Source organism: Corythoichthys intestinalis, chromosome 2 (assembly GCF_030265065.1).
Source record: "Corythoichthys intestinalis isolate RoL2023-P3 chromosome 2, ASM3026506v1, whole genome shotgun sequence".
Taxonomy (NCBI): Eukaryota; Metazoa; Chordata; class Actinopteri; order Syngnathiformes; family Syngnathidae; genus Corythoichthys; species Corythoichthys intestinalis.
The window spans coordinates 66572250-66599624 of record NC_080396.1 but is presented as its reverse complement, the minus strand read 5'-3'; the positions used below and the strand labels follow the sequence as shown (position 1 = coordinate 66599624).

Genomic DNA, 27375 nt, shown 5'->3' with positions numbered 1-27375 from the left:
TTTGTTGTTCATGAACTACATTTCCACACAAATGTACATGGAGCAACCATTTGGCTTTGCAAGAAGAGGTATGAGAGTCCTTTTTCGAGTATCCAAGAGCTCACGAAACTTTGAAAAAGCGTATTTAATCAAGGTTTCGTCAGGCATGATAGTACAGTAAGTACGCCTGCCCATCTACTATTGGATGCGTTGTTGACGTGAAAATGGAACAAGTGTTTTGAGTCATTTAGATGGTGACACTGTGACAGGAAGACGCAGCAATTGTGTTGCAGAATGTTGACGGCGAAAACGTAGGGCAAAGGCCTCCAAAGTGGAACAAGTCGATTGCGGGGATTGCTCCTTGATCATATGAATGGAACGCTCTCGCTCCGATGAAGTCAGCACTCGCACAGGTTACTTTGGGCATGTGCAGACGCTGCTAGTAAACATACGAAACAGCAAACATGGCGGAACGGAATATTTTTCATTTAAATATATTCTATTATCGCGTTTTTGTGCTATTGAAGCAAAAGAAAAAATTACGCATGGACGCCATTGCTTCAAGTGGGTGGATATGTTGTCTTCCGGGATGAGGAGGTTGTTGTCAAGGAAGTACATCATTGGCTGTCCCCTTGTAAAACTGCACTGCCCCTAGGGCCTCGCATGAATACCACATCGTTTTCACATGGTTCAAATAGAAACGGAACCATGTAAATGCAAAATGAAATTTGTCATATTCTTGGAGTGTCGCCATCTCAATGGCCCCTCTATTTTGGGCCCCGCCGCTCGGCGAAAATTCACTGAAGACATTTTGCTCTGTCCAAAACGACCGCCACCGCTCACTTTCGCCAAGAAGTCCCCTCCCACATACACAATGAATGGGTTGCCGCTGAACCCTTCACACTATGCTGCTGCTAGTTTGAAACGGCCATAAGTGTAACTTGTTTGTTAGGTTCAGTTTATTCTACAGGTGCAATTACATGAGTATTTGAGCTCATAGAAAACACGGAGTGCTAAAAGATTCGCTTGTAAGGGTTGTGTAAGTGTACTGTGGTGTGTATATTTCATTTGTTAACATTTACAGTCAAACGTAGATATATTGTTGTATTGTTGCGAGTGGGAATTGTCAATAACAGTACGTCTTATCTTTTGTGGGATAAGTATTTTTTTTTACAATTAGAAGCGAAAAAGCTTCGAAAAACTTTTCGTCAAATGAATTATTCGTGTACAGAACCCTTCGAATCTTGAGGTACCACTGTATTTGGATACAATACCAATCCAACTCTTGTATGTAATACATTTTAAATGAAACATATTGACAAAGTTATTTTTCCATATCCAACAATAGGGTTAATCTTCACAATGTGCATCATGTTACAGTGGTTGACAAAATTGAATAATGCTTTCATGAATATGAAGTCTGCTGCTATGTTTTAATGAACACTTACGATGCACACACAGATAAGGGTTTACCCGTAACATGGATCAAATATTTATCATCCAAAATCTGTGAATTCAGCAGTGCCATTAGTGCAAACATTAAATACAAAATATGATGACTTTTAATCAATAATGCAATCAGGCTGGCTCTCTGAATCAGTGGGTCTCGTGTACTAAAAAGAAGAAAAATATAATGAGCTCTTTACTCTGGCTCTGTGACACAGAGGTACCCAATAAACTGTGATTTCTTGTTTTTAATGGATCACTACACAAACACCCATATTGTAATAATCCATCTAGCCTTTGCTGCAAAAGGCAAGCAGGGTCAGCAAAGCAGTTGGGAAGTTAAAATGAAATAAAAGCACTAACTTACTAAAAAGCAAATAACGATGTTACTTACTAACATAGAGAAAATCACTTTTCACAGTAACACTACTCAGAATAGCGTTCGCTTGCGCGAGTACCTTCCACTGAGCTGTGAAAAAGCATCCAGGAGCCTTGATAGGTTTGTTCTTAATGAGCATTACAAGCAGTTAATGTAGCCATTGCGGCATCTCTCCCCGTCAAAATAACCCTTGCCGTTGCCTCACTGCTTTATGCCCCCAATCCCGCTGGGATGAATTCACGGTATTCCTGTTGAGGATTTCACAGTCCACCTGATTGTGTCCGCAGGCTTGCTTGGCCAGTGTGAAAACCTCCGGAGTGTGGGAATGTCATCTCTCTGATCCCTTTTTGAAACATGCTGCTTCACTCAAGATCATGCCCACTGCCTGCTGGGACAATCCCAACTCCTTTGCTGCAGGATAGGGATTATGTTCTCCTGTCCACCGCACTCATTTCCCAACCCCCAATTCCAAGCTACAATATGAATCAACTCTTTGTGAGACAAAAGAAAATGTATATAGCAATGTGATTGCACACAAATACATCACTACACAGTAAGCCTGAACGATATATCGTTTGAACATCGCCATCGCGATGTGCGCGTGCGCGATAGTCCCATCGCAAGCACGTGCGATAGTTTGTTTTTTTTTTTATCCACATACGTCTTGCTTTCTGATCTGCACACAGCCTAAAACCCTCCCTCTCCCAGGCCTTTGTTCCTCTCAGTCACTGCCTGTGTTGTTAATAACGGCGTTACAATATAACGGCGTTACTAACGGCGTTATTTTTTTCAGTAATGAGTAATCTAATTAATTACTTTTCTCATCTTGGCAACGCCGTTACCGTTACTGAGGCGGGAAAGGCGTGCGTTACTATGTGTTACTAAGTTGGTTGAATAAAAAAAAAGTCTGAGAGAAATGGACTCACGGGGACGAGAGCAGAGCAGGAGTGGGGAAGACGCCGTTCCAACCGCGATGCTAGGTGGCTCCAATAATACCTGACTGCAGCCATAGCCGACAAACTACGCCCACATGACACGGTAGATATCATATTATAGAACTAGATGCAAATGACAGACACTGCTGCACTGCCAACATGTTTTAAGGACTACATGCGTTTGTAAACAGCCGCCATCTTAAAGCAGTACACCTCTCAGGAAGGCCCTGATGTAGAGATCCTTCCTAGCGAACCTAAGTAATTTTTTAGAATCTAAAATGCTCCTAAATCGGCAAAATCTTAACTTAAATCTATCTTTAAATGATGAAACAGTTTTAAAACTTACACATGTTTAAAGTAGACAGAAGGCAACTAATGCAATAACGGGAGAAATTTTAACAACTTTAACGATTGATTCACAACTTTAAATGACTTCCACACATAGCAAAGGTTACTAGCTAGTTATCGCAATACCCTTGTGTCTAGTTAAGTGGAGGGTAAAGAATTGGGCTAGGGCCAATTGTCCCCCAAACACTTTAAGCTTCACATTGTGTGACCTGTGTGTGTGGTTTTTTTTTTTTTTTTTTTTTGGAGAAAAAAAAATATCACTAGTTACTTTGCCAAGTAACTAATTACTCTTACATTCAGGTAACTGAGTTACTAACGCAATTACTTTTTGGGAGAAGTAATTTGTAACTGTAATTAATTACTTTTTTAAAGTAAAATTAACAGCACTGGTCACTGCTGCACTTGCTTATTAAAGTTAACGATGGCTTTGATCTGGCCAAAGAAGCAGACTTCACACGAGCATCTGTCAATCATCGTTTAACTTGTTAAACAGTTTCTGCAAGGAAGCCGCGCTGGAATGAATGCGTGTGTGTGTGGAGCCGTTGGAGACATATAAGTGCCAGAAGTGATCATGAGGAGTTTGAAATTTCTACATGTCACTCTAACGGTCACAGCTAAGGTAGATAAACAGAAGCATTTAATAAAGCCAAGCATTTATTTACTACAGTACTTTATTCTTGTTCAAAAATGATTTGGTTGGACAGTTATGTTTAAAACTGATCATAATTATGACATTTGAAGTGCTTAAAAACTATTTATTTATATACATTTTTTAAATCACTTTGGTGGAGAAAGTGAGAAAAAAATATGTCTTATATGTATCTCTTTCCAATGCAAAATCTGAATAAATACATTGAGCACAAAAACACACACACACAAAAAAAAATTTTTTAATTGTGGGGTGGGGGGGTGCGCTACTTTGCGGTTTTTCACTTATCGCGACGGGTTCTGGTCCCCAGTAACCGCGAAAAACGAGGGATCACTGTACACTGTGGTGATGGTGAGTCATCCAAAGTCTTTCCAAACAGCTATTCAAATCATCTAGTGAAAATTTATTTCAAAAAATATATATAATTTTTTTTTTTTTGAATATCGCAATATAATATCGCAATATATCGCAAACCCCCAAAAAATCGCAACAATGGTTTTTTCCAATATCGTTCAGGCCTACTACACAGTGCACAATGAGATTCTAATGTGTTTCAAATCGTAAATGGTGCAGAATCCAGTGGCTCGGGAAGTGGGGGAGGGTGCTGCAGCATCCCCTGGTGTTGGGAAGGGAAAAAAAGTGTTGCTAGGCTACATTCTTTTTTTGTTGTTGTTAAAAAATAATTAAAAAACAAATAATAAATAAATCAAGCCTACTGAATCAACAGCGTATTTAACTTTGGGGATTAAATATATGCTGTATGTTGAAAAAGTTTTTATTTGTTAATAACACCACCTGACACCTTGCTTACTCACGTTGAGTCAGGTGCTATTGGAACAGAAAAGCAAACCGCTGACAGAGGAGTCGTTGACATAGCAAAAACACGAATTTGCAATTTTTTTTTGTGTACAAAAACCACAAGAGTTTCTTAAATTCAATTCGAGGACGAAAATTACGATGATTGTCCTTTGGTGTCTTCAAATCGGTAAGACATGCTTGCATTGTAGCCGTATTATTGTTTGTTGCTGCTGTTGAGCTGCTGCCGTGCAGAGTGCTTTGGATATTCATATGCAATTTATTTTAGTGTTGTGAAAAGGAGGCGTTAAACCGAGTCCTAGTTTTCAAATGTGTTCGTGTATCGTCTAGCTGCAGGGATTTGCATTATAGTACACGGGCGCTTTTTATTTCCAATAGAAAAACTCCAACATGCATTGTAGGTGAAATAGAACGCTGTCTGTGTAGTAGCCTAGTAGTAGTACGTAAATTTTTAAACATGCGTGTGTACTGCCATTGTGCATGCTTTGTATGGAGAAAACGCGTGAGCATGATCAATTTGGACCAAACGGCTGTTTTTGGATGGGAAAAACTAGAAAAGATCCTCGGCACCCCCTGCTGTTAGTGACTTCCAGCGCCCCTGGTAAAATCCATCACTGTCAATGGCATTGAATGAGTTAAAGGCCAAGAAGCCAAAGGCTGTCAAATGGCACGCTGCAGTGAAAGTTACCCAAAAAGTAGGTACTGTAGTTGATTAACTCCATCACAAAGGGAATGCCAAGTGGATGAAAAGAGAAAATGTATGAATACAGAAATAGAGCAATACGAGGTGAGGCATTGAAAGTTGAAAGAGAGATCAGAGAGAATTACAAGTGTGTAATGAGACAAATGTGGCTGATGAACAGTAACGTTATGAATCCTCCTTTGCCCTTATCCCATAGCCCTTTTTCATGTTTAGAGATCAGTACACAGATGCAACCATGCTATTACAGCTCTACATGAAGCAAACCCTCCTGATGCTGCACAAGCACATACACAAGCATTTGTAGCTGTGCTTAACAAGGAAGGTAATTGACCACAATGTGTAGTATATAGGATTGAAAAATGGGGTGAAATCGACTGAAGGTTGTAAACTCTGGAAGAGAAGTCAATAAGGAATTAAAGTCCGTGAAGGTTAGGGACTCATGACTTAATAGCAGTGTGTGCGAAAGATCTATATATATGCACACGCACGACAAATTGTATAATTGCTTGTAAACACGGAAACGGTCACGCTAACTTCTCCATTGACTTGTGCCCTGGTTTAGGTACTCCAAACTGAATGACCCTGCAGACTGGCTGTCTATTAACAGAACCAATGGGCAGATCGTGACCACAGCAATCCTCGACAGGGAGTCTGTCTTTGTCAAAAACAACATATATGAAGCCACATTCCTGGCAACAGATAATGGTAAAATCCTCTTTGTATGCACTCTCCTCTTTGTATGATGTGAATAGTATACTTTTATATCTAGACTCATTATTCCTGTTACTTTCTTCTAGTGGTTCTTTTACTTCTATTTTTGATATTCATCAAACAATGGTGTTATGAGAAAATCATAAAATAGGGTTAGACAATCAAGCCAACATCAGAGTACTGTTCATGCTCCCGAGAAGATCATAAATGATATAGCTGAAGCTCTTGACAAGAAGAAATGCTGTTTGACATTCGACACTGTTGATCATGTTACTTTAATGAAAGGTCTCTCAGCTATAGGTCTTTCTCATCAAGCAGTTGCTTGACTTCAAAATTATCTTACCAACAGAAGCCTGGATGTTAGTATAGAGGAGCTCTTCCTCCAAGGTATTGCAAGTGAAAAAGGTATCCCTCAAGGTTCTGCGCTGGGTGCATTGTTATTCATTATTTACATGAATAATTTCGGACAAAATATTCCAAATATTTTTCATTTGTACTTTGTTACATTTTTTACATATTTACAACTTGTATAGAAAAAAGTGCAGGAACAATCTTTATCTTTGACATTTTTTAAATGCACACAGAACAAAATGTAAGTTTTTTGTTTTCTTTACTAATTCAAAGACTGCCAGATCAGCACTATCTGGATATTTTTAACAAGAAAAGGTGAACAAATTCAGTTGGTATCAATTTTTAAGTGTCTTGGATTTTTAAAATCATATTCCGTATATATATATATATATTCATTCATTCATTCATTCATTTTCCATGCCGCTTTTCCTCACGAGGGTCGCGGAGGTGCTGGAGCCTATCCCAGCTAACTCGGGGCAGTAGGCAGGGGACACCCTGAACTGGTTGCCAGCCAATTGCAGGGCACAAGGAGACATACAACCATTCACACGCACACTCATACCTACGGACAATTTAGAGCAGGGGTCTCAAACCGATTCCACAAAGGGCCGCAGTGGGTCCTGGTCTTTGTTCCAACAGATCCAAAACAGACAGTTCAACCAATGAGGTTTCTGCTAAAGTAAGCAGCACCTGACTGCAATTAACTGATTACACTTGTTAGACACCAGATTGGTGAAAAGGGATTGTTCTCGTTTGGTTGGAATGAAATCCAGTACCCACTGCGGCCCTTTGAGGACCGGTTTGAGACCTCTGATTTAGAGTGTTCAGTCAGCCTACCATGCATGTTTTTGGGATGTGGGAGGAAACCGGAGTTCCCGGAGGAAACCCACGCAGGCACGGGGAGAACATGCAAACTCCACACAGGAAGGCCGAAGCCCGGGATTGAACCCTTAATCTTAGAACTGTGAGGCAGACGTGCTAACCACTCAGCCACCGTGCCGCTATATATATATATATATATATATATATATATATATATATATATATATTCCATTCCTACGCTGGTGCCGAATTTTCGTGCAGGTCAGAATTATCCCTAAATACCCCCTAAATCTGAAAATAACTATCCAAAAACGTATTATACAGTGGGGCAAATAAGTATTTAGTCAACCACTAATTGCGCAAGTTCTCCCACTTGAAAATATTAGAGAGGCCTGTAATTGTCAACATGGTTAAACCTCAACCATGAGAGACAGAATGTGGGAAACAAAACAGAAAATCACATTGTTTGATTTTTAAAGAATTTATCTGCAAATCATGGTGGAAAATAAGTATTTGGTCTCTACTAAAAGTTCATCTCAATACTTCGTTATGTACCCTTTGTTTGCAATAACGGAGGCCAAACGTTTTCTGTAACTCTTCACAAGCTTTTCACACACTGTTGCTGGTATTTTGGCCCATTCCTCTATGCAGATCTCCTCTTGAGCAGTGATGTTATGGGGCTGTCATTGGGCAACACGGACTTTCAACTCTCTCCTCACCCCATGGCATCAAAATGATCACAAGAACAGGGAGCGAAAATCCCAGAACCACACGGGGGGACCTAGTGAATGACCTACAGAGAGCTGGGACCACAGTAACAAAGGCTACTATCAGTAACACAATGTTACGCCAGGGACTCAAATCCTGCACTGCCAGACGTGTCCCCCTGCTGAAGAAAGTACACGTCTAGGCCCGTCTGCGGTTCGCTAGAGAGCATTTGGATGATCCAGAAGAGGACTAGGAGGACTTGGACTTGGAGGAAAAAGAATACTGAATTGCACCATACCCACTGTGAAGCATGGGGGTGGAAACATCATGCTTTGGGGCTGTTTTTCTGCGAAGGGACCATGACAACTGATCTATGTAAAGGAAAGAATGAATGGGGCCATGTATCGAGAGATTTTGAGTGAAAATCTCCTTCCATCAGCAAGGGCATTGAAGATGAGACGTGACTGGATCTTTCAGCATGACAATGATCCCAAACACACAGCCAGGGCAACAAAGGAGTGGCTTCGTAAAAAGGTCCTGGAGTGGCCTAGCCAGTCTCCAGGTCTCAACCCCATAGAAAATCTGCGGAGGGAGTTGAAAGTCCGTGTTGCCCAACGACAGCCCCAAAACATCACTGCTCTAGAGGAAATTTGCATGGAGGAATGGGCCAAAATACCAGCAACAGTGTGTGAAAAGCTTGTGAAGAGTTACAGAAAACATTTGGCCTCAGTTATTGCTAACAAAAGGTACGTACAAAAGGTAACAAAAGGTACAAAGTATTGAGATGAACTTTTGGTATTGACCAAATATTTATTTTCCACCATGATTAGCAAATAAATTATTTAAAAATCAAACAATGTGATTTTCTGTCTTTTTTTCCACATTCTGTCTCTCATGATTGAGGTTTAACCATGTTGACAATAACAGGCCTCTAATATTTTCAAGTGGGAGAACTTGCACAATTAGTCTTTGACTAAATACTTATTTGCCCCACTGTATATCATATTAATGGAATAAAGTTAATAATGAAATAAAGTAGAGAGCGAGAGAGAGAGAGAGAGAGAGAGAGAGAGAGAGAGAGAGAGAGCTCATAGTTCTTCTTACAACTGACATTTATTAATTTGTCACCTTCAAACTAAGAACACACAATTAAAATATAATCATGACAGAGCGTACAATAATGCTATTAAGTAAATCGACGGATATATTTGGTTACAAAAACATACTTCAATGGCTGCACAATAATACCGAGGTGAATGAGGTCCAAATCTTGGGCAATTCAACAAAAACATAAAAACAGCAGCAATAAGTGGCACCGGTCCTGCGGTGAAAATGAACACTCCTCAAAAAGCTGGCGGCCTAATAGCTAGCTAACAGACGATTATCGCCAAGCCTGTGCCGTTTTTCTGCCTTCTTCAAATGTTAACTGGCGTTCAACCTTACTTCCCAAAGTGAAAGCAACGCTCGAAACTAAAAGAAAGTACCACTGGCCTGATGTCAAACAAGTCCGAGTGCAACAAAGGAAAGCGGACCACACATACAGTATAGTATAATAAAATGCCAGATATGCATAGCAATTGGAGATACACTGTTTAGATTATTTAGGCCTAATAAATAACAAAATTAAATGACAAATAATGTCCTGTACATATCATCAATACTGGGAGATGGCGGACGTGACACTGTTACGCGGATAAAAAACAAAACAAAAAAAAACACTGGAGACAAAACAGTGGATGAGACTCAGGCATTGTTAAGTCGAAATCACGTAAGTCGGGTACATCGTAACCCGGGAACTACCTGTAATTCCTTATGTTTCTAAGGAGAACATTCAGACATGCATACATGAAGCGGTTTTTCAAAGTGAATTAAACTTAAGGTAAACAGCCAGCTGCACATCACTGATAAAGTAATTTGAAGGGAGGAAAAAAGCAGTTTGTGGGGAGGGAGAATTAGTTTGCACTTACACTTGAGAAAAGGACAAACATATTGGTTTGCTGTGATTGAGTTTGTTCTCATTTAAGCTTGAGGTTCAACTCTGAGGCAGAACAAGTGATATATATGCCAAATGGATTGGATGAGAAGGAAGGCGTGTATGGACGATAAGAAGGAAGAAAGGATCAGCTACTGCATGAAACCCGGATTTACGCTAACTTCTCCTTTTGTGCGCCACGCATCCTTCTGACACCATGTGCTCATTTTCCTTAAAACTTACCCAAATGCCTCCATTTTCTAATTTTTTTTTTTTTTTTTTTTAAGCCAACTATTAACACACAAATCATTGTTATTCTTTGGAATGAGCGAATTAGCTGAAGAATCTAGTTTGTGAGTGAAAACCAGATTGGGTAAATCTAAAAACAACCAGACATAACAGTTATGGCTAAAATAATTTAACAATGACTCACTCAGGTTAAAATCAACTCCATAACTCAAATCACTCTAGAAAGGCTTCTCTAGTGATGATGATAGACATCGTCAAAACGATATAAAATGACAAATACAAACTAGTAATGAGGTGTGTCATAGCATGTATACTTTTTCCATCAACTAATTAAAAATGCTTTATGTTGTGGCATATCACCATCGTGAAACATAAAAGCCCATACCGTGTTAGAGGATTTTTACCCTTATCACTCACTACTTGGCTTGTCCAGTTTTTATTTTTTTGTTCGTGTGAATCAAGTCAGACCTTAAAGACAGAATGTGAAGTAATTTCATAACATGCCAAATAGGGTTACAAATAAAGTAATTAAACATCATCCAACAAATAAAGCATGAAAAAATCATTTATATGTTGTATATTTGACAAAATAATCGCGTTTCCGAAGTTCGAGCCTAAAAGGGGACGAACCCGGAAGTGATATACGTCACACCGAGAACAGCGATGGCAGCGCTCCATACGGCCGCCATGCAAAGCCCTTCAAACAATGATTCAAACAGCGATATAAGCGATAGATCGAGCGCAAGGGAGGAGATCCAAGTTTTTGAAGAGTTGGAGGAAGAAGAGGAGGTTGGAATTTTATGTTGGACCTAACATGTATTAGCCAGACGCTAATCAGGATGCAAAAAATGTGCCTAGACCACCTGACATGGAATGGAGACAAGACCCATCGAGATTACAAGATTGGTAAAATATAGGCTGTTATTATTTTCATGATTTGAAGATGCAGGCATTTGCACATAATTTTATGTTTTTGTCTATCTGATGACATTGTTTAAAAAAAATAATAGTCAGACTTCATGTTCATTTTGGCAGATCCGGCAGCTCTCGTGCATATAAAATAATAATATAAAAACTTTGGGGGGCAAGAAAGAGATGAGTCGTTGTTGGCTTTCTCCACTTTATTGTGGCAACAATAAGAAAACAAAATAATAGCGGACTGCCACCACATTCGACCACAAAGTTTTGCTTCTCGCTCATCTCCCCTTGCCTCCTACTACTCACAGCTCTCCAGTCCCAGCGTCTCTTAAACGGATCGTGCATAGTGTCTTGTTATGAGCTGTTTGTTGACAAAGGTATCGAACACACGACGTGCTGACAACTTTGTTTCTTTATTAACACATGGAGCTAACAGTACGAACACAGCTTGGGGCTCTCGGCAGGCTGTGCAGAGCGATAGATAGAGCCTGTAGAAGTGGCGTCTAATGGTGTCAGGAAATGTAGTTTTTTTCACACAAGCGAACAGATTACAAAGCACCACGTCAGTGTTGTCCCGAGACTACATTTCCCATGATTCACTGCGTGACCTGCGCCGCTCGCTGATTCGCTGTGAGATTGACTCAATGGCTACGCTAAACCAACACGCTAATTGTCACCTGTCAGCGGCTCACGTAAAACACAAACTAATAGGTTATCATGCGATCACCGTGAAAGAAACGCCGAACCGTCCAAAAGCAATACAATGCTTGAAGCATGAAGGTGGAAATACATACAGTGGGGCAAATAAGTATTTAGTCAACCACTAATTGTGCAAGTTCTCCCACTTGAAAATATTAGAGAAGCCTGTAATTGTCAACATGGGTAAACCTCAACCATGAGAGACAGAATGTGGAAAAAAAACAGAAAATCACATTGTTTGATTTTTTTAAAAAATCATTTGCAAATCATGGTGGAAAATAAGTATTTGGTCAATACCAAAAGTTCATCTCAATACTTTGTTATGTACCCTTTGTTGGCAATAACGGAGGCCAAATATTTTCTGTAACTCTTCACAAGCTTTTCACACACTGTTGCTGGTGTTTTGGCCCATTCCTCCATGCAGATCTCCTCTAGAGCAGTGATGTTTTGGGGCTGTCGTTGAGCAACACGGACTTTCAACTCACTCCACAGATTTTCTATGGGGTTGAGATCTGGAGACTGGCTAGGCCACTCCAGGACCTTAAAATGCTTCTTATGAGGCCACTCCTTCGTTGCCCTGGCTGTGTGTTTGGGATTATTGTCATGCTGAAAGACGCAGCCACGTCTCATCTTCAATGCCCTTGCTGATGGAAGGAGATTTTCACCCATTCATTCTTTCCTTTACACAGATCAGTCGTCCTGGTCCCTTTGCAGAAAAACAGCCTCAAAGCATGATGTTTCCACCCCAATGCTGCACAATGGGTATGGTGCAATTCAGTATTCTTTTTCCTCCAAACACGAGAACCTGTGTTTCTACCAAAAAGTTCTATTTTGGTTTGATCTGACCATAACACATTCTCTCAGTCCTCTTCTGGAACATCCAAATGTTCTCTAGCGAACCGCAGACGGGCCTGGACGTGTACTTTATTCAGCAGGGGACACGTCTGGCAGTGCAGGATTTGAGTCCCTGGCGGCGCATTGTGTTATTGATAGTAGCCTTTGTTACTGTGGTCCCAGCTCTCTGTAGGTCATTCACTAGGTCCCCCCATGTGGTTCTGGGATTTTTGCTCACCGTTCTTGTTATCATTTTGACGCCACGGGGTGAGGAGGGAGTTGAATGTCCATGTTGCCCAACGACAGCCCCAAAACATCAGTGCAGGAGATCAGCATGGAGGAATGGGCCAAAATACCAGCAACAGTGCGTGAAAAGCTTGTGAAGAGTTACAGAAAACGTCTGGCCTCCGTTATTGCCAACAAATAGTACATAAAAAAGTATTGAGATGAACTTTTGGTATTGACCAAATACTTATTTTCCACCATGGTTTTCAAATAAATTCTTTAAAAATCAAACAATGTGATTTTCTGTTATTTTTTTCCACATTCTGTCTCTCATGGTTGAGGTTTACCCATGTTGACAATTACAGACCTCTCTAATGTTTTCTAGTGGGAGAACTTGCACAATTAGTGGTTGACTAAATACTTATTTGCCCCACTGTAATACAAATACAAATAAATGTGCACAAACTCACCAGCGTTGTGTGTCTCTTACGGCAACGTGACCGTGAATTACCGCGACTCCAACCCGCTTATATGCACATCCACACACCTTTCCCGATTGACAGTGGATTAACCCTTTCGGACAAGATCGTAGATGACGCACAATTTAAACACGCTTAACCTAGCGAACGCAACAACAACTATGATCAGGGATTGCCACAAGTTAGCTTTCAGCTAATGTCGCTAACTTCTACTGTTCATTCCACAACAGTTGGCAGCTCTGCTTTGACAAAGTCATCAGTCATCTACCCCAAAAATCACACTTACTTTTTGGCAAATCCTTGATCATAAGCAGACCGGTTGAGGAAGCAGACATCTTCGAAGTCTTTGTAGCAGAGAACACGACTCGATGATGGCGTGAAATTCATTCGCTTAGTGTGAACAAAAGATGTCCATTTACGTGCCCTGCTATCCTTCAGCCACTCATACAACTTTTCTTTAGATTGAGAACAATACATCGCCAAACACCACCGTGGCATCTTACCGAGAAGCAATGCAACAATACTGTGTGTATGGCGGACTTCCCTCACAGTTCTCGGTGTGACGTAATTTCCGAAGATTGTCGAAGAAAAGCATTTTCGTTGTCAAGGGTGTTGCTATGGGTTAAACAAAGAATCTGGAAGAGTTGCGTTAAAAAAAATAACGAAAATATGCTTATAATTGTTTAGCCATTGATATTATCAACCTTACTTCATATTTGGTCTTTAAACATTATTTACAATCGCGGTGTTACAACAGTGACCCACAAGTGTGTCACTTGTCTCGGCTTGGCTTCGCGAACAAAGATTTTATGAAAGGGATTTCCCACGTCGACTGCAGGCACGCTCGTGGCTGACAAGGCCAATGCGAGATAGGCAGGTGCGGCCGCAGCGGCTACAGTCAAAGGTCATGTCAGGTACGACTGCTGAGGCTTCTCGAGTTTTCCTCCTGCAGCGTTTATCCCTCAAGATGTTTTTACGGGAATCCTCCAAGGAGGAGGCCGCCTGGTGGATGATGTGGCGCCAGGAGCCGCGGTCAGCAGCCAGATTAGACCACTGTCTATGGTCAATGTGGCAGGTACCGAGGGACTTCTTCAGGGAGTCTTTATAACGCTTCCTTGGTGCCTTGGTCCTCGATCATGGCGGCCAGTGGGAAGCTCGCCATACAAAACTATCTTGGGCAGGCGATGATCGTCCATTCTGGAGACATGTCCTGCCCAGCATCGCTTTGACTTCAGCAGCAATGGCCTCAATGCTGGTGATCTCAGCCTGTTAAAGGACCTCATCATTTGTGACATAGTCGCTCCAATGAATGTTAAGGATAAAGCGGAGACATCGCTATATATAGGGTATTCTGCCTTCAGTGTGTGATCCATGCTCACTTTTTGGCATAGGAAGCATAGAGCAAGTAGTACTTCCACACGGGAGTAAGAGAACAGACGAAGAACAACATATTTGCTCTCATGAAATAGAGCACACGCACACACGCGCGGAAGACTGCATTTGCACCCACAAAGAAGTCGCGCAGCAGAGAGAGAGAGGGGGGTGGGGGGAGTTAGTTTACAGCCGCAAGCCGCCACACACATTTGTTGCTTGTGAAGCACCCACAGAGAAAACACCTTTTGTATTGTTTGTGATGCGTTTTCAATTGTGGTCAAATACTTGGGGGATGATGTGCAGACAATAACTAATACATGCTAATCGTTTGTGTGGATTGTTATTGCTGTATCAGCAGCTAATTATAAACGCTAATTTGAATTGCTGTTATTGAAAATGAAACTGATTTAATTTCATTTTTATTTTAGTTACATTCTGCATGTTTTGATGCCATGAGCATCTGAATCTAAAGTCAGCAAACCACACGGACATCTGACATCGTCATTTCGGAGCTTAGCTCACTGCCTAGCTAGGTCTTGGCACCAACGTCTTGGCGAGGACGGTGCAATGACGCATTAATTCTGAATTACGCGGAAATTCAGGTTACATCGCCAGCATACGAACGGAACTCATTAGTAACCCGGGGACTAACGGTATCAAGATGTGTATTTGGAATGATTGACAGCAAGAAACATTATTAAGTGTAACCTGTTCAGGCCCCAAATTGACATTCACATATACAGTGCCTTGCAAAAGTATTCAGCCCACTTGAATCTTGCAACCTTTCGCCACATTTCAGGCTTCAAACATAAAGATATGAAATTTAATTTTTTGTCAAGAATCAACAACAAGTGGGACACAATCGTGAAGTGGAACAACATTTATTGGATAATTTAAACTTTTTTAACAAATAAAAAACTGAAAAGTGGGGCGTGCAATATTATTCGGCCCCTTTACTTTCAGTGCAGCAAACTCACTCCAGAAGTTCAGTGAGGATCTCTGAATGATCCAATGTTGTCCTAAATGACCGATGATGATAAATAGAATCCACCTGTGTGTAATAAAGTCTCCGTATAAATGCACCTGCTCTGTGATAGTCTCAGGGTTCTGTTTAAAGTGCAGAGAGCATTATGAAAACCAAGGAACACACCAGGCAGGTCCGAGAAACTGTTGTGGAGAAGTTTAAAGCCAGATTTGGATACAAAAAGATTTCCCAAGCTTTAAACATCTCAAGGAGCACTGTGCAAGCCATCATATTGAAATGGAAGGAGCATTAGACCACTGCAAATCTACCAAGACCCGGCCGTCCTTCCAAACTTTCTTCTCAAACAAGGAGAAAACTGATCAGAGATGCAGCCAAGAGGCCCATGATCACTCTAGATGAACTGCAGAGATCTACAGCTGAGGTGGGAGAGTCTGTCCATAGGACAACAATCAGTTGTACACTGCACAAATCTGGCCTTTATGGAAGAGTGGCAAGAAGAAAGCCATTTCTCAAAGATATCCATAAAAAGTCTCGTTTAAAGTTTGCCACAAGCCACCTTGGAGACACACCAAACATGTGGAAGAAGGTGCTCCGGTCAGATGAAACCAAAATTGAACTTTTTGGCCACAATGCAAAACGATATGTTTGGCGTAAAAGCAACACAGCTCATCACCCTGAACACACCATCCCCACTGTCAAACATGGTGGTGGCAGCATCATGGTTTGGGCCTGCTTTTCTTCAGCAGGGACAGGGAAGATGGTTAAAATTGACGGGAAGATGGATGCAGCCAAATACAGGAACATTCTGGAAGAAAACCTGTTGGTATCTGCACAAGACCTGAGACTGGGACGGAGATTTATCTTCCAACAGGACAATGATCCAAAACATAAAGCCAAATCTAGAATGGAATGGTTCAAAAATAAACGTATCCAGGTGTTAGAATGGCCAAGTCAAAGTCCAGACCTGAATCCAATCGAGAATCTGTGGAAAGACCTGAAGACTGCTGTTCACAAACACTCTCCATCCAACCTCACTGAGCTCGAGCTGTTTTGCAAGGAAGAATGGGCAAGAATGTCAGTCTCTCGATGTGCAAAACTGATAGAAACATACCCCAAGCGACTTGCAGCTGTAATTAGAGCAAAAGGTGGCGCTACAAAGTATTAACGCAAGGGGGCCTAATAATATTGCACGCCCCATTTTTCAGTTTTTTATTTGTTCAAAAAGTTTAAATTATCCAATAAATTTTGTTCCACTTCACGATTGTGTCCCACTTGTTGTTGATTCTTGACAAAAAATTAAAATTTTATATCTTTATGTTTGAAGCCTGAAATGTGGCGAAAGGTTGCAAGGTTCAAGTGGGCCGAATACTTTTGCAAGGCACTGTAGTTTGGGCTTTAAAGACCTCTAATTTATGGACAATTTTAGCCTCTCGTGTTATTCGATGTTCTTTTCATTCAATATTAACACCTTCCTCGAGGCTACAATAGGTTCTTTAAAAATACAAATACTGTCCTTATCTCACAGCAGTCAGTTCAAGGCCAACCTTTCACCAAGGCCTAGTAACATCCTTCTCTTGAAATTTGATTGAAACTTTGTTTTTCAACGGTGACTATTTTATGACTTGATGTGATTGATTACAAAATGTGGCTGCCAGCACTTCAGGGTTAGGTGCATGTCCACTTTGTAGGTGGTGATGATGTGCCAGCCATCACAAAATGAGCTGGATTACGGAAGAATTAGGAACTGCAGTGAGATTGTGAGTAGCACAATGTGACAAGGGGAGATGGTGAAAGCCAAGTGCAAGTATCTCTCCTTCATTTACAGTCTTTTTTCACCAAAATCATATCACCTCGCAGCCTCTTATACACATATTTCCTTCCTGATGCTTCTGTTTATGTGTAAATATGTGACTTGCAAAACACGTGCCAGACTTACCACTCGTATTTTTACCATGCCTCAACATGCCTGAGCCGCTGTCAAAGACAGGACAGAATACAAATCCTTTTGAGGAACTTACACAAACATAATTATTTATTTAGCTGGTTAAAACCCACATAATTCTCCTATCAACCGTAGCAAGCTGCTTCGTCTTGTCCCCCGTACATGGCTGGGATTAGCAAAGCAGTGGAATGGGAAAAAATGAGTATGTGTGAGTTTCCCTATGATTGTGTTTATTTCGGCGTTTGGCCATCGGATTTATGTCTGTCTGTGTACCGTGAGACTTCAGATAATGTGTGATGAATGTGCAGGTAGCGACTTGTTAAGCAGAAAGTATTTTGTAAATTAGGGAAGATGGTGGAATTTGATGAATTATTTTTTTATTGTGTTTTTGAAAGTAAAAGTTAGCGGAAACTCCTACTTTGCATCAAATTCTCTTCCCTAAATGTTGTTAACGCATTCACAGCCAATCCAGGTTTATGTGTACAGTAGCACAATGACGTGCAGTGAGGTTCATGATGAGTGAGCCTATATATATACAGTATATTATTATTGTCCTTCAGTTTTAAAAGTCTTTGTTTCAATCAAGATCATTGCCTGGGATGAAAGCCGTCTTTGACTTGTCATTTTCCAACTAAACACTATGTTTTGATTTTTTTTTTTTTTTTTTTTCATGCTGAAAAGGACTAAGTTTTCAGCACTGACTTTTAACATGAGTGGCTAATTATTCGTGCTTATTTTGGCTTCTGGGCAAATTCTGCCATTCGTTGAAAACAGAAGACAGGGGTAGCCGAGAAGGCTGTTTCTTGTAGGACATCCAGTCAGTTTTTTGCGCGTGTACCACTTGAAAAGAGCGAGGGCTCTGATGTGGAGGTCCCGAACATCTTTCATGGTCTAATGCCTGACCCCAGAAATACTGAACAGAAAATTTAGATTTTTTTTTTTTTGAAAGCTTTATGTCCTCCTGAAACATGATATAAAAACATTTTTAACAATTTTTAAAAATTAATTTGTATACCCAGTACATATGTTCTCTAGTTTGTATCACAAATAATACATTATACGTTGCATGCAGTTCTCGTGGTAAAATAAATATAACTAAAGTGAGATTGAACACAAAATTGCTTTAAACCATTTTTTTTACTGCAATGAGGTCCAGAAATGCTTGTCTCAAATTTGATAAATTTGGCAATATAGTTAATTTGCATTTTGGACTTATTTTTGTTCATTTACATTTGTTCATTTAAAAGTCAATGTTATCTTATCCTGCTTGACATACATTTTCGACTTACAAACAAGGTCCTGGAACAAATTAACTTTTATGTCGAGGTACCACTGCATCTATAAAAGCTGGAATAGAACAGAACAGAACAGAAAAGACTAGACTAGACTAGACTAGACTAGAATAGAATAGAATAGAATAGAATAGAATAGAATAGAATAGAATAGAATAGAATAAGTGGGGTCAATTAAACAAGGTCCTGGAGCCAATTAACTTCGTATGTTGAGGTACCACTGTATCTATAAAGAATACAATAGAATAGAATAGAATAGAATAGAATAGAATAGAATAGAATAGAATAGAATAGAATATAATTCATAATCTATTGACGGGTTGCGGGTAGATTAATAGGGGGCCTATCTCCGTCAAAGCTGACGGACTAGAAACACAGACAAATAGCTTTTTACGTTGAAAATTCTTGTGAACATAGACTTAAATCCCTGAATTATTTATAGATTTGGATGTAAAAAAGTCTTGATTCTGTTAGGGTGAGCGACGAGAGTGGATCCAAATGCAGACGGGTTGTGGCTAGTATTAGTTTATTGGCGAGCACAAGCAATAAGGTGGCAGGTGTAGATTGCTCTGCTCGGGGTAGTTGAGCCGACATAGGGCGTGGAAGCTCGGAAGGGAGGCAGGCGAGGAATCCGACTGGGGTGCACAAAGTCAGGCCCTCGGGCGAGAAGACAAACGTCGTGAGCTGGTAGTCAGATAAATAAACAAGTACACAAGATGCAACTGACGTGGTAAACGGACTAGTTGATCGGGCGACAAGGTGGTGGCGTCCACTGGCTTATGAAGATGGCTGATTGGCATTGCCAGCAGCTGTGGCCGCTCCACCCTTCTGGCGTCTAGCCTGCAATCAATAAAAACACTCACACCTGCCCAAGGTGGACCAGGACTCAGGAGGGAGGGGCCGAGGCCCAAACAGATTCTTGGTTAAAGCAAAAAAAAAACAAAAAACGGGCAGTTAGCATTTATTTTACGTAAATATGTCGAATGTGCTGCTAGTCTTTATGCCACTGTGGCGCGGCCTTATCTCCACAAAGAGCTTTTTACGTTGAAAATTCTTGGGAATAAATGCGTAAATCCCTGAATTATTTACAGATATGTACGTAAAACATTCTCGATTCTTTGTTATAAGAGCAAAGAACCGGGCAGTTAGCATTTATTTTATGTATTTATTTTATGTAAATATGTCGAATGTGCTGCTAGCCTTTAAGCCACTGTAGCGCCACCTTATCACCCCAAAGAGCTTTTTACATTGAAAATCCTTGTGAATAAATGCTGAAATCCCTGAATTCTTTACAGATATGAACGTGAAACAGTCTCGATTTTTTGTTAAAAGAGCAAAGAATCGGGGAGTTAGCATTATTTTTGCCGTAAATATGTCGACTGTGCTGCTAGCCTTTAAGCCACTGTAGCGCCACCTTATCACCCCAAAGAGCTTTTTACGTAGAAAATCCTTGTGAATAAATGCTGAAATCCCTGAATTCTTTACAGATATGAACGTGAAACAGTCTCGATTTTTTGTTAACAGAGCAAAGAACCGGCCAGTTAGCATTTATTTTACGTAAATATTGCGAATTATGACGCCAATGCAGCAGCGTTTAATTCCTCCCATTGATTTTTTTCACAACATTTCAAAATGCATGCATGGAACGAAAAATATAATTTCCTTGAATCCTACAACAAATCACTCCTGAGACAATCCTTCCCGTTTCTATGCGGTACAGCTTTCGTACTTTTTCAACCTAAATCCGGCATTGGATCACTGCATGTGTGTGGGAATAACTGCGACTGACTGTATAGAGTACAATGACATTTAAAGCTTCTCCATAATGTGCACCACATAAAACAAACGCAAAAGTACAGTACGCCTAATGTAAAAACACAGTACACATTTTGAGAATAAGTGATTAGCAGCAAGTAGTGATGTAGTGATAATATAACAGAGCATAACAGTGGAAGTTAGTTGGTATTGAGTTGGTTATTAAGAGAATGCTGCTGGACAGAAGAGCGCTTAAGGGGACAAAAAGGGAAAACTGAACAGAAGGAATAGCTTCAGAAAAAGAATAGTGTTATTCGAGGAAATAGTAGCAGCAGATGTTATTTCTGGGCTGGTGCCTTCATAAATGTGACGTCCGAGAAAACAAGTAGTGGACAGGACCCAAATGAAGGCTGCAGCAATGCGTGTTGGAAATGGAAAAACTCAGTTGTCAGCCACGATCAATAAATATTGATGCCACGTACGTAAAGTAGCATTGAGAGTTCAATGACTATTCTTACAAGGAGATACACCTTGTAGGCAGAGGTACAAAAAGAAGAAAGATTGGCCAAATAGGAACGTGATGAGCAGGGTTAGTGCACAAGCAATGTTAAGAATACAATTAGGGTTGTTCCAAATCATGTTTTTTTGCCCCCGATCCGATCGTTTTAGTTTGAGTATCTGCCGATCCGATTGCTTTTTTTTTTGCTCCCGATTAAATTCCAATCATTCCTGATCATTTTTCCCGATCATATAAATTTTGGCAAGGCATTAAGAAAAAAAAAGAATAAAACTCGGATGAATATATACATTCAACATACAGTACATAAGTACTGTATTTGTTTATTATGACAATAAATCCTCAAGATGGCATTGACATTATTAACATTCTTTCTGTGAGAGGGATCCACGGATAGAAAGACTTGTGACTTTTTATATTTTGACTAAATATTGCCATCTAGTGTATTTGTTGAGCTTTCAGTAAATTATACTGTAACCATGGCCAAATGCATGATGGGAAGTGGAACCATGACTGTGCGTAGTGCTACCAATTGATATATTTTCTCTGCGTTGGGAAATAACATAAGGTGTTAATAAAAAGATCAATTGCTACCTTGCTTCCCCACATTGCTTCCCATAATATTTCTAATCGTAGGGAGAGGGATTGTAAGGCTTTAGCCAATTAAAAAAGGCACCAAAGGCTGCCAAAATTCACTCTACTCATTTCACGCTGCCTTTTATCTCTCTATATAGGTAAAACGGCGCCATTACAGACTCAGCGCGACAATGCGTGAGTGGGTCTAACAGCGCATGCATTAATTGCATTAATGCGATACATTTTTTTTTTAATTAATTACCGCCGTTATCGGGATACATTTGATAACCCTATCTTAAGCCTAAACTAAAGACTCTGGATGAGTGTAACATATTATGTCTGTAACGTTAATTACAATTAGAAACCGATTTAATTAGAATATATATAAATAAAATATATATACTATATATATATATATATATATATATATATATATATATATATATTAAAAAAAGGCGTTCAAACAGGAGGCTGTCCAATGTTGACAGGCAGAATCATCTGGCACCTGTTTGCTGCCCAAGCCGCTCCTTCAAAGCTATAGCGAATACTGACGAGCTGCAGGTGCACTCCCAGGTAGGGGCGTGACAAAATATCGAAATGGTGATATATTGTGATAGTCTGTCTCCCAAAAGGTTATCGATATGTTCCTGCAATAATCAGGATATCGTTTTTAAAAAGGTGTCAATGTCTATTTAAAAAAAGAAAGGAAAAAAAAAAAAGGAACCAACAAGTTGTTACCAAAATTTTCCACTATAATAGTGTCTCAGTTAATTAGACTGGGATTTATTCGTTCATTCGAAACCAGAGCATTCACAGTCATTCTGTCAGATTTTCAGGGCATTTACAGGTCACTTGCGGTTCAGTTTAGGGAATTTCCAGGTCATTTCCCGTTGAGTTTGAGTCACTGCCTATTCATTTGGGTGATTCCCATCCCAGGTCGCTTCCTGTTTTGTAACACAAAATAAACAGTAAGTGACCTATAAAATACCTCAAAATCAACAGGAAGTAACTGAAAATCAACAGGTAAATGACCTTAAATGGCCCAAAATTACCTAATTGCCTGGCATTAGCTGCCACTGACGGCCACAGACGTTCAATCCGTTTGAAGTGGGCTTCAAACGGATTAAACATCTACTATTGATAAACTCATTCCAATTCACAGCAAAAGCTTGTTTTTCTGTTTGTTAGTTGTTTTTAGAATATCCTAGAATGATTTTCTGACCAATGTATCGATAATCGGTGTATCGCCATATTGTCAGATCATTATCGTGAGCTTTGTATCACAAACAGTATCGTATCGTGAGTTACCAAGAGGTTCCCAGGTACACCACACCCAGCCTGCAAAGGTTGAACTAAGGCCACAAGTCAAAACATGAAGTGTTACCAAAGTAAAAGTAAAGGTAGAGAGGAGTCTGGGCAAGGACCACCACATTTCGTCTCCTAAAAAAAATTCTTGCCTGTTGTCATAATAAGTGTGTTATTTTACCCCCTGTACTCCCCCTTGACCTCCCAAAAAAAACAAAGGTAAAATCACATTTCAACTTTCGAAATTCTTGAATAAGTGGATACAAATTTTACATCAGTATGTTCCTCCTGCAAAAATAGATTGGAGACCATTAATACGCTTCATTGGTGTAGTTGGATGTTTTCAATGCAGTGTGTTATGTGCAGTACTATTTTGAAGTTGAAAATGCCCTAAGCTGAGACAACTATGAAGAAAGCTGCACTCTGCACATTGAGACAGTATAAGTGCACAACCTCCCAGACATGAAACTACGGATGTGTTTTCAATGCTTTTGTATTAAAAGTGAGAATAAAGAACTAGAAGAGCACACCAAATTCAGAACAGATTCGTCATTTTTATTATATTGGCAGACGTAAATGCTTTTATTTGAGGTATCTTGTAGTATTGCATAAACACACACGGGCAAGGACTTGTTTGGTTGTATTACAGTCATCATTATGCGCATCTTTTGGTGAGCGAAGAGCTGCAGCCTCGTCTTCATCGACCCTGATGCGTTTGATTTGCCTGCAAGGCTAAATGAGGGGCTTGAGAGCACCACTGTCAAAAGTATTTCTGTCACAGAAATAAATTCTCACCCCTCTCTACCAAAAGCATCACGGCTGAGGATTCTCAACTCTTCATTTTTTTCCTCTGCTATTTTGGATCCAATCTGTCAGCCTTAAACTGCTGGGCCCCAAAACACCAGCCCCCTTCCCTTCTGTTTTCACAGCACCTACAGTATCTTCTCTTGGCATCTTTTCCGTCTGACATGATCTCCCTCCTTTTTTTCTCTCAGGCTCTCCTCCAGCCAGTGGCACCGGCACACTGCAGATCTATCTGATAGATATAAACGACAACCCCCCAGCGCTCATACCCAGGGAGTCTCAGATCTGTGAGCAGATGAACAAGAATGCCAACGGTGTCAATATCACTGCCATTGACGCCGACACTGACTCCAACGCTGGGCCTTTTGTCTTCGAGCTACCTACTTATCCTTCTGGCATCAGACCCAACTGGACAATTACACGAATCAGTGGTGAGAGAAAATCCAAAAATACCCAAATTCCTCCCATAATATGACAATATTTTTCCCTCCTAGAGAATATACATTCCCTGGTGACATCATTTCAAAGGCTAACTTAGATCAAGATCTTTTTTTATTATTATTATTCCAGGATCAAAATCATTGCATTCATTTGTAAAAACTGCTTAACTCATCCAGTGCCATTTATAGCAATAAATGTCAAACTCATTTGAACTGGGACAGCTGACATTGAAGGATCATGTTTCGCTGCAAATAATCACCCAGTCAAAATAGATTGGACGTCTATCACTGTCAATGGTAGCCAGTAGGTTTATTTATTTTTAGAAAAAACATGAAAGCAGTCACAATATATGGACAGTTATGTGTCTGTTTATGTAGTTTTGGTATTGTAAGTGGTAAAATACCAGTTTCCTTGTGGTCAATTTAAAAAAAGACATTTTACCGCAGTTCATCTAGTTCTAGTTCATCTTTCACCATCAATAGTAGTCAGTGAGTAAAGCCTGTGAAGCCCAAATGCAGTGGTACCCATCGCATCAAAATACAATCCTTTCGACATCCGACTTATGTCGGTTTGTGTGTCAATTTGACTCGTCATTTATCTTGACATATGACAACATGCTCAAAACACGATGATTTATGACAGAATCGCAATTCCATTGTTTTCCCCCAATACGGACGCACGGTCGATTTTCTTGTGAGAGAAATCAACATTGGTCCAGAGAAGGTAGTGAAAAAAAGGAAAAGGTGAAGCTTACCATTGAATTTAACATGGAAATGATGGAAAATATGAGCGTGGTGTGCGAGACAGTGAACTGGCTCGACAATACCGCCAGAATATGTCTACGATCTCGACAGTCCTCCTCCGACCTCCGTTCGCCAGACTTTATAATTTAAGGTGACAATTATTGTTATTGTAACATCGGCAAGGGAGTCGCCAGCTTCGTCAGGTTTTTAATCATTTATTTCAGAACTTGTGCAACACAACATGGCTACTGTCCGCCATAGCCGACGCCAACAACAACTTGAAAAGAGAAAGTAAAAACTCTTCTGCACCTCTCACTCTGTCGTTAGGAACAGCATGCAAAACACAACCGCCACATTAGAAACTGATTCGTTACATAATTATTACTATATTTCCGATTTGTGTTATAATGTTGTTATAAATACCAGTGTATAATGTATTTGTTTTGCTATGTGCATTTGTTATTTACCAGATGTATTTATGAAGGATTTAGCGAAGGATTTTGGGCTGTGGAACAAATTAATCAATTATAATGTAAATCCTGTTCAACATATGACCATTTCAACTTACAAACCAGATCCTGGAATGGAATAAATTGACAGAAAATAAATAAATAAATAAATAAAATCTTTAAACTTGAAACCTTTTTTTGGCCCCTCAAAACAAACATAAAAATTCAAATACCATAATATGTACCGTATCATATTCGCTACATCAGGCTTTTTTTTTCGTGTTATCTGTGCAATGTGTGTTTCTTATTCTATACACTGTTGTTTTTGGCAGGTCTTTTAATTTTCGTATTAGTCTTTTGGACAAAAATACTTCTTAGTCCTAGTCATATTTTAGTTATTTCTAGTGCTGTCAAATTTATTGCGTTAACGTGCGGTAATTTATTTATTTATTTTTTTATGAATCACGTTAAAATATTTGACGCATTTAACGCATCGCGGAATGACCCGTTCATGCTTTTCCTCAAACAGATTATAATGACGCCGTTTTTGCACATGAGAGCTAAGAGGCATAGAAAAGCTTATTGCCATAAGCTTCGGCAACTCCTTCACAACAAACATAAGTATCATTTAGTGAAAGCACAACTAATATTCCTATCTCTCAAAAAAGAATAATGTGAGAAAAACAATGCAAAGAGAACTGGCATTCCCAATCAAAATAGCAATGCAAAATACACATAAAACTTATTCAGACTTTGGTCAAACTCTATTCAAACATTTCGTTTAGCTCAACAAATACACTGGATGGCAATATTTAGTCACAATATACAAACTATCAGAGGTCTCGTACGTTGTGAAACTAGTACTCAAATGACCGTGAAACACAATGGATAGACCACTAAACAGGGAACTACGGCGTCAGTCGAGGGACAAAACACACTCATTGGCTTGATTTCTAAGTAATTTAAAACTCGCCATTGACACCTTGTGGTGTATTTCAATCACTACCTTACGTAGTTAAAGACACTTTGGAAGAACGGCAAGGAGTCCATGTGACGTCACCGCTCAGCGACGTCAACAAAGGCGAGCTACTAGTTTTTTTTTAATTTATTTAAAATTTCATAAATTTTATTAAAACGAAAACATTAAGAGGGGTTTTAATATAAAATTACTATAACTTGTACTAACATTTATCTTTTAAGAACTAAAAGTCTTTCTATCCGTGGATCCCTTTAACAGAAAGAATGTTAATAATGTTAATGCTATCTTGTGGATTTTTTGTTATAATAAACAAATACAGTACTTATGTACAGTATGTTGAATGTATATATCCGTCTTGTGTCTTATCTTTCCATTCCAACAATAATTTACAGAAAAATATGGCATATTTTAGAGATGGTTTGAATTGCAATTAATTTCGATTAATTAATTTTTAAGCTCTGATTAACTCGATTAAAAATTTTAATCGTTTGACAGCCCTATTTACTTCAAAATGTGTTTGTCTTTGTTTAGTTTTAGTCGACAATTACTCAAAATGTTTTCATCTTTAAACTTCAAACGTTTAAGCGTGTCACATGAGTGGCACGTGCAAACACTGCTACGAATTGTGCGAACGACACATACGATAAGAAAATGTCACACATTGTGAACTTATGACGGAAACTATTGCCAATTTTTATCTCATTGGCGTCTCGTTCGCTGAAAACTGGCATCCATCTCGTTATGGACTAGTCTCCCAAGACACGTTTCTAGCTCGTGATCGTCATGAAAAAAATTGTTCGTTGACGAAATATTTTCGTTATCGTCATCGTTGACGGAAAAGACATTGATTCTATAAAACAGATTTTATAAGGTAAAAAATATCAAACAGCTCATGTGGCGGGAATGAAAACTCACATATCAAATAGCCATTAATTATGATCAGTCCTTCTTATTTAGCTAAATTATAAATATAATTGTAAAGCTCAGTCT

At 39.6% G+C, this 27375-nt stretch overlaps 1 protein-coding gene across 1 annotated transcript in view; it reads left to right on the top strand.

The window, feature by feature from the left end:
• Positions 1-27375, top strand: part of LOC130907767 (cadherin-4-like) — a 429614-nt gene that overhangs the window by 379632 nt on the left and 22607 nt on the right. The window contains exons 12-13 of the mRNA XM_057823203.1: positions 5818-5960; positions 23965-24204. Coding sequence (XP_057679186.1) covers positions 5818-5960; positions 23965-24204 — 383 coding nt within the window. The remainder of the gene's footprint in view (positions 1-5817; positions 5961-23964; positions 24205-27375) is intronic.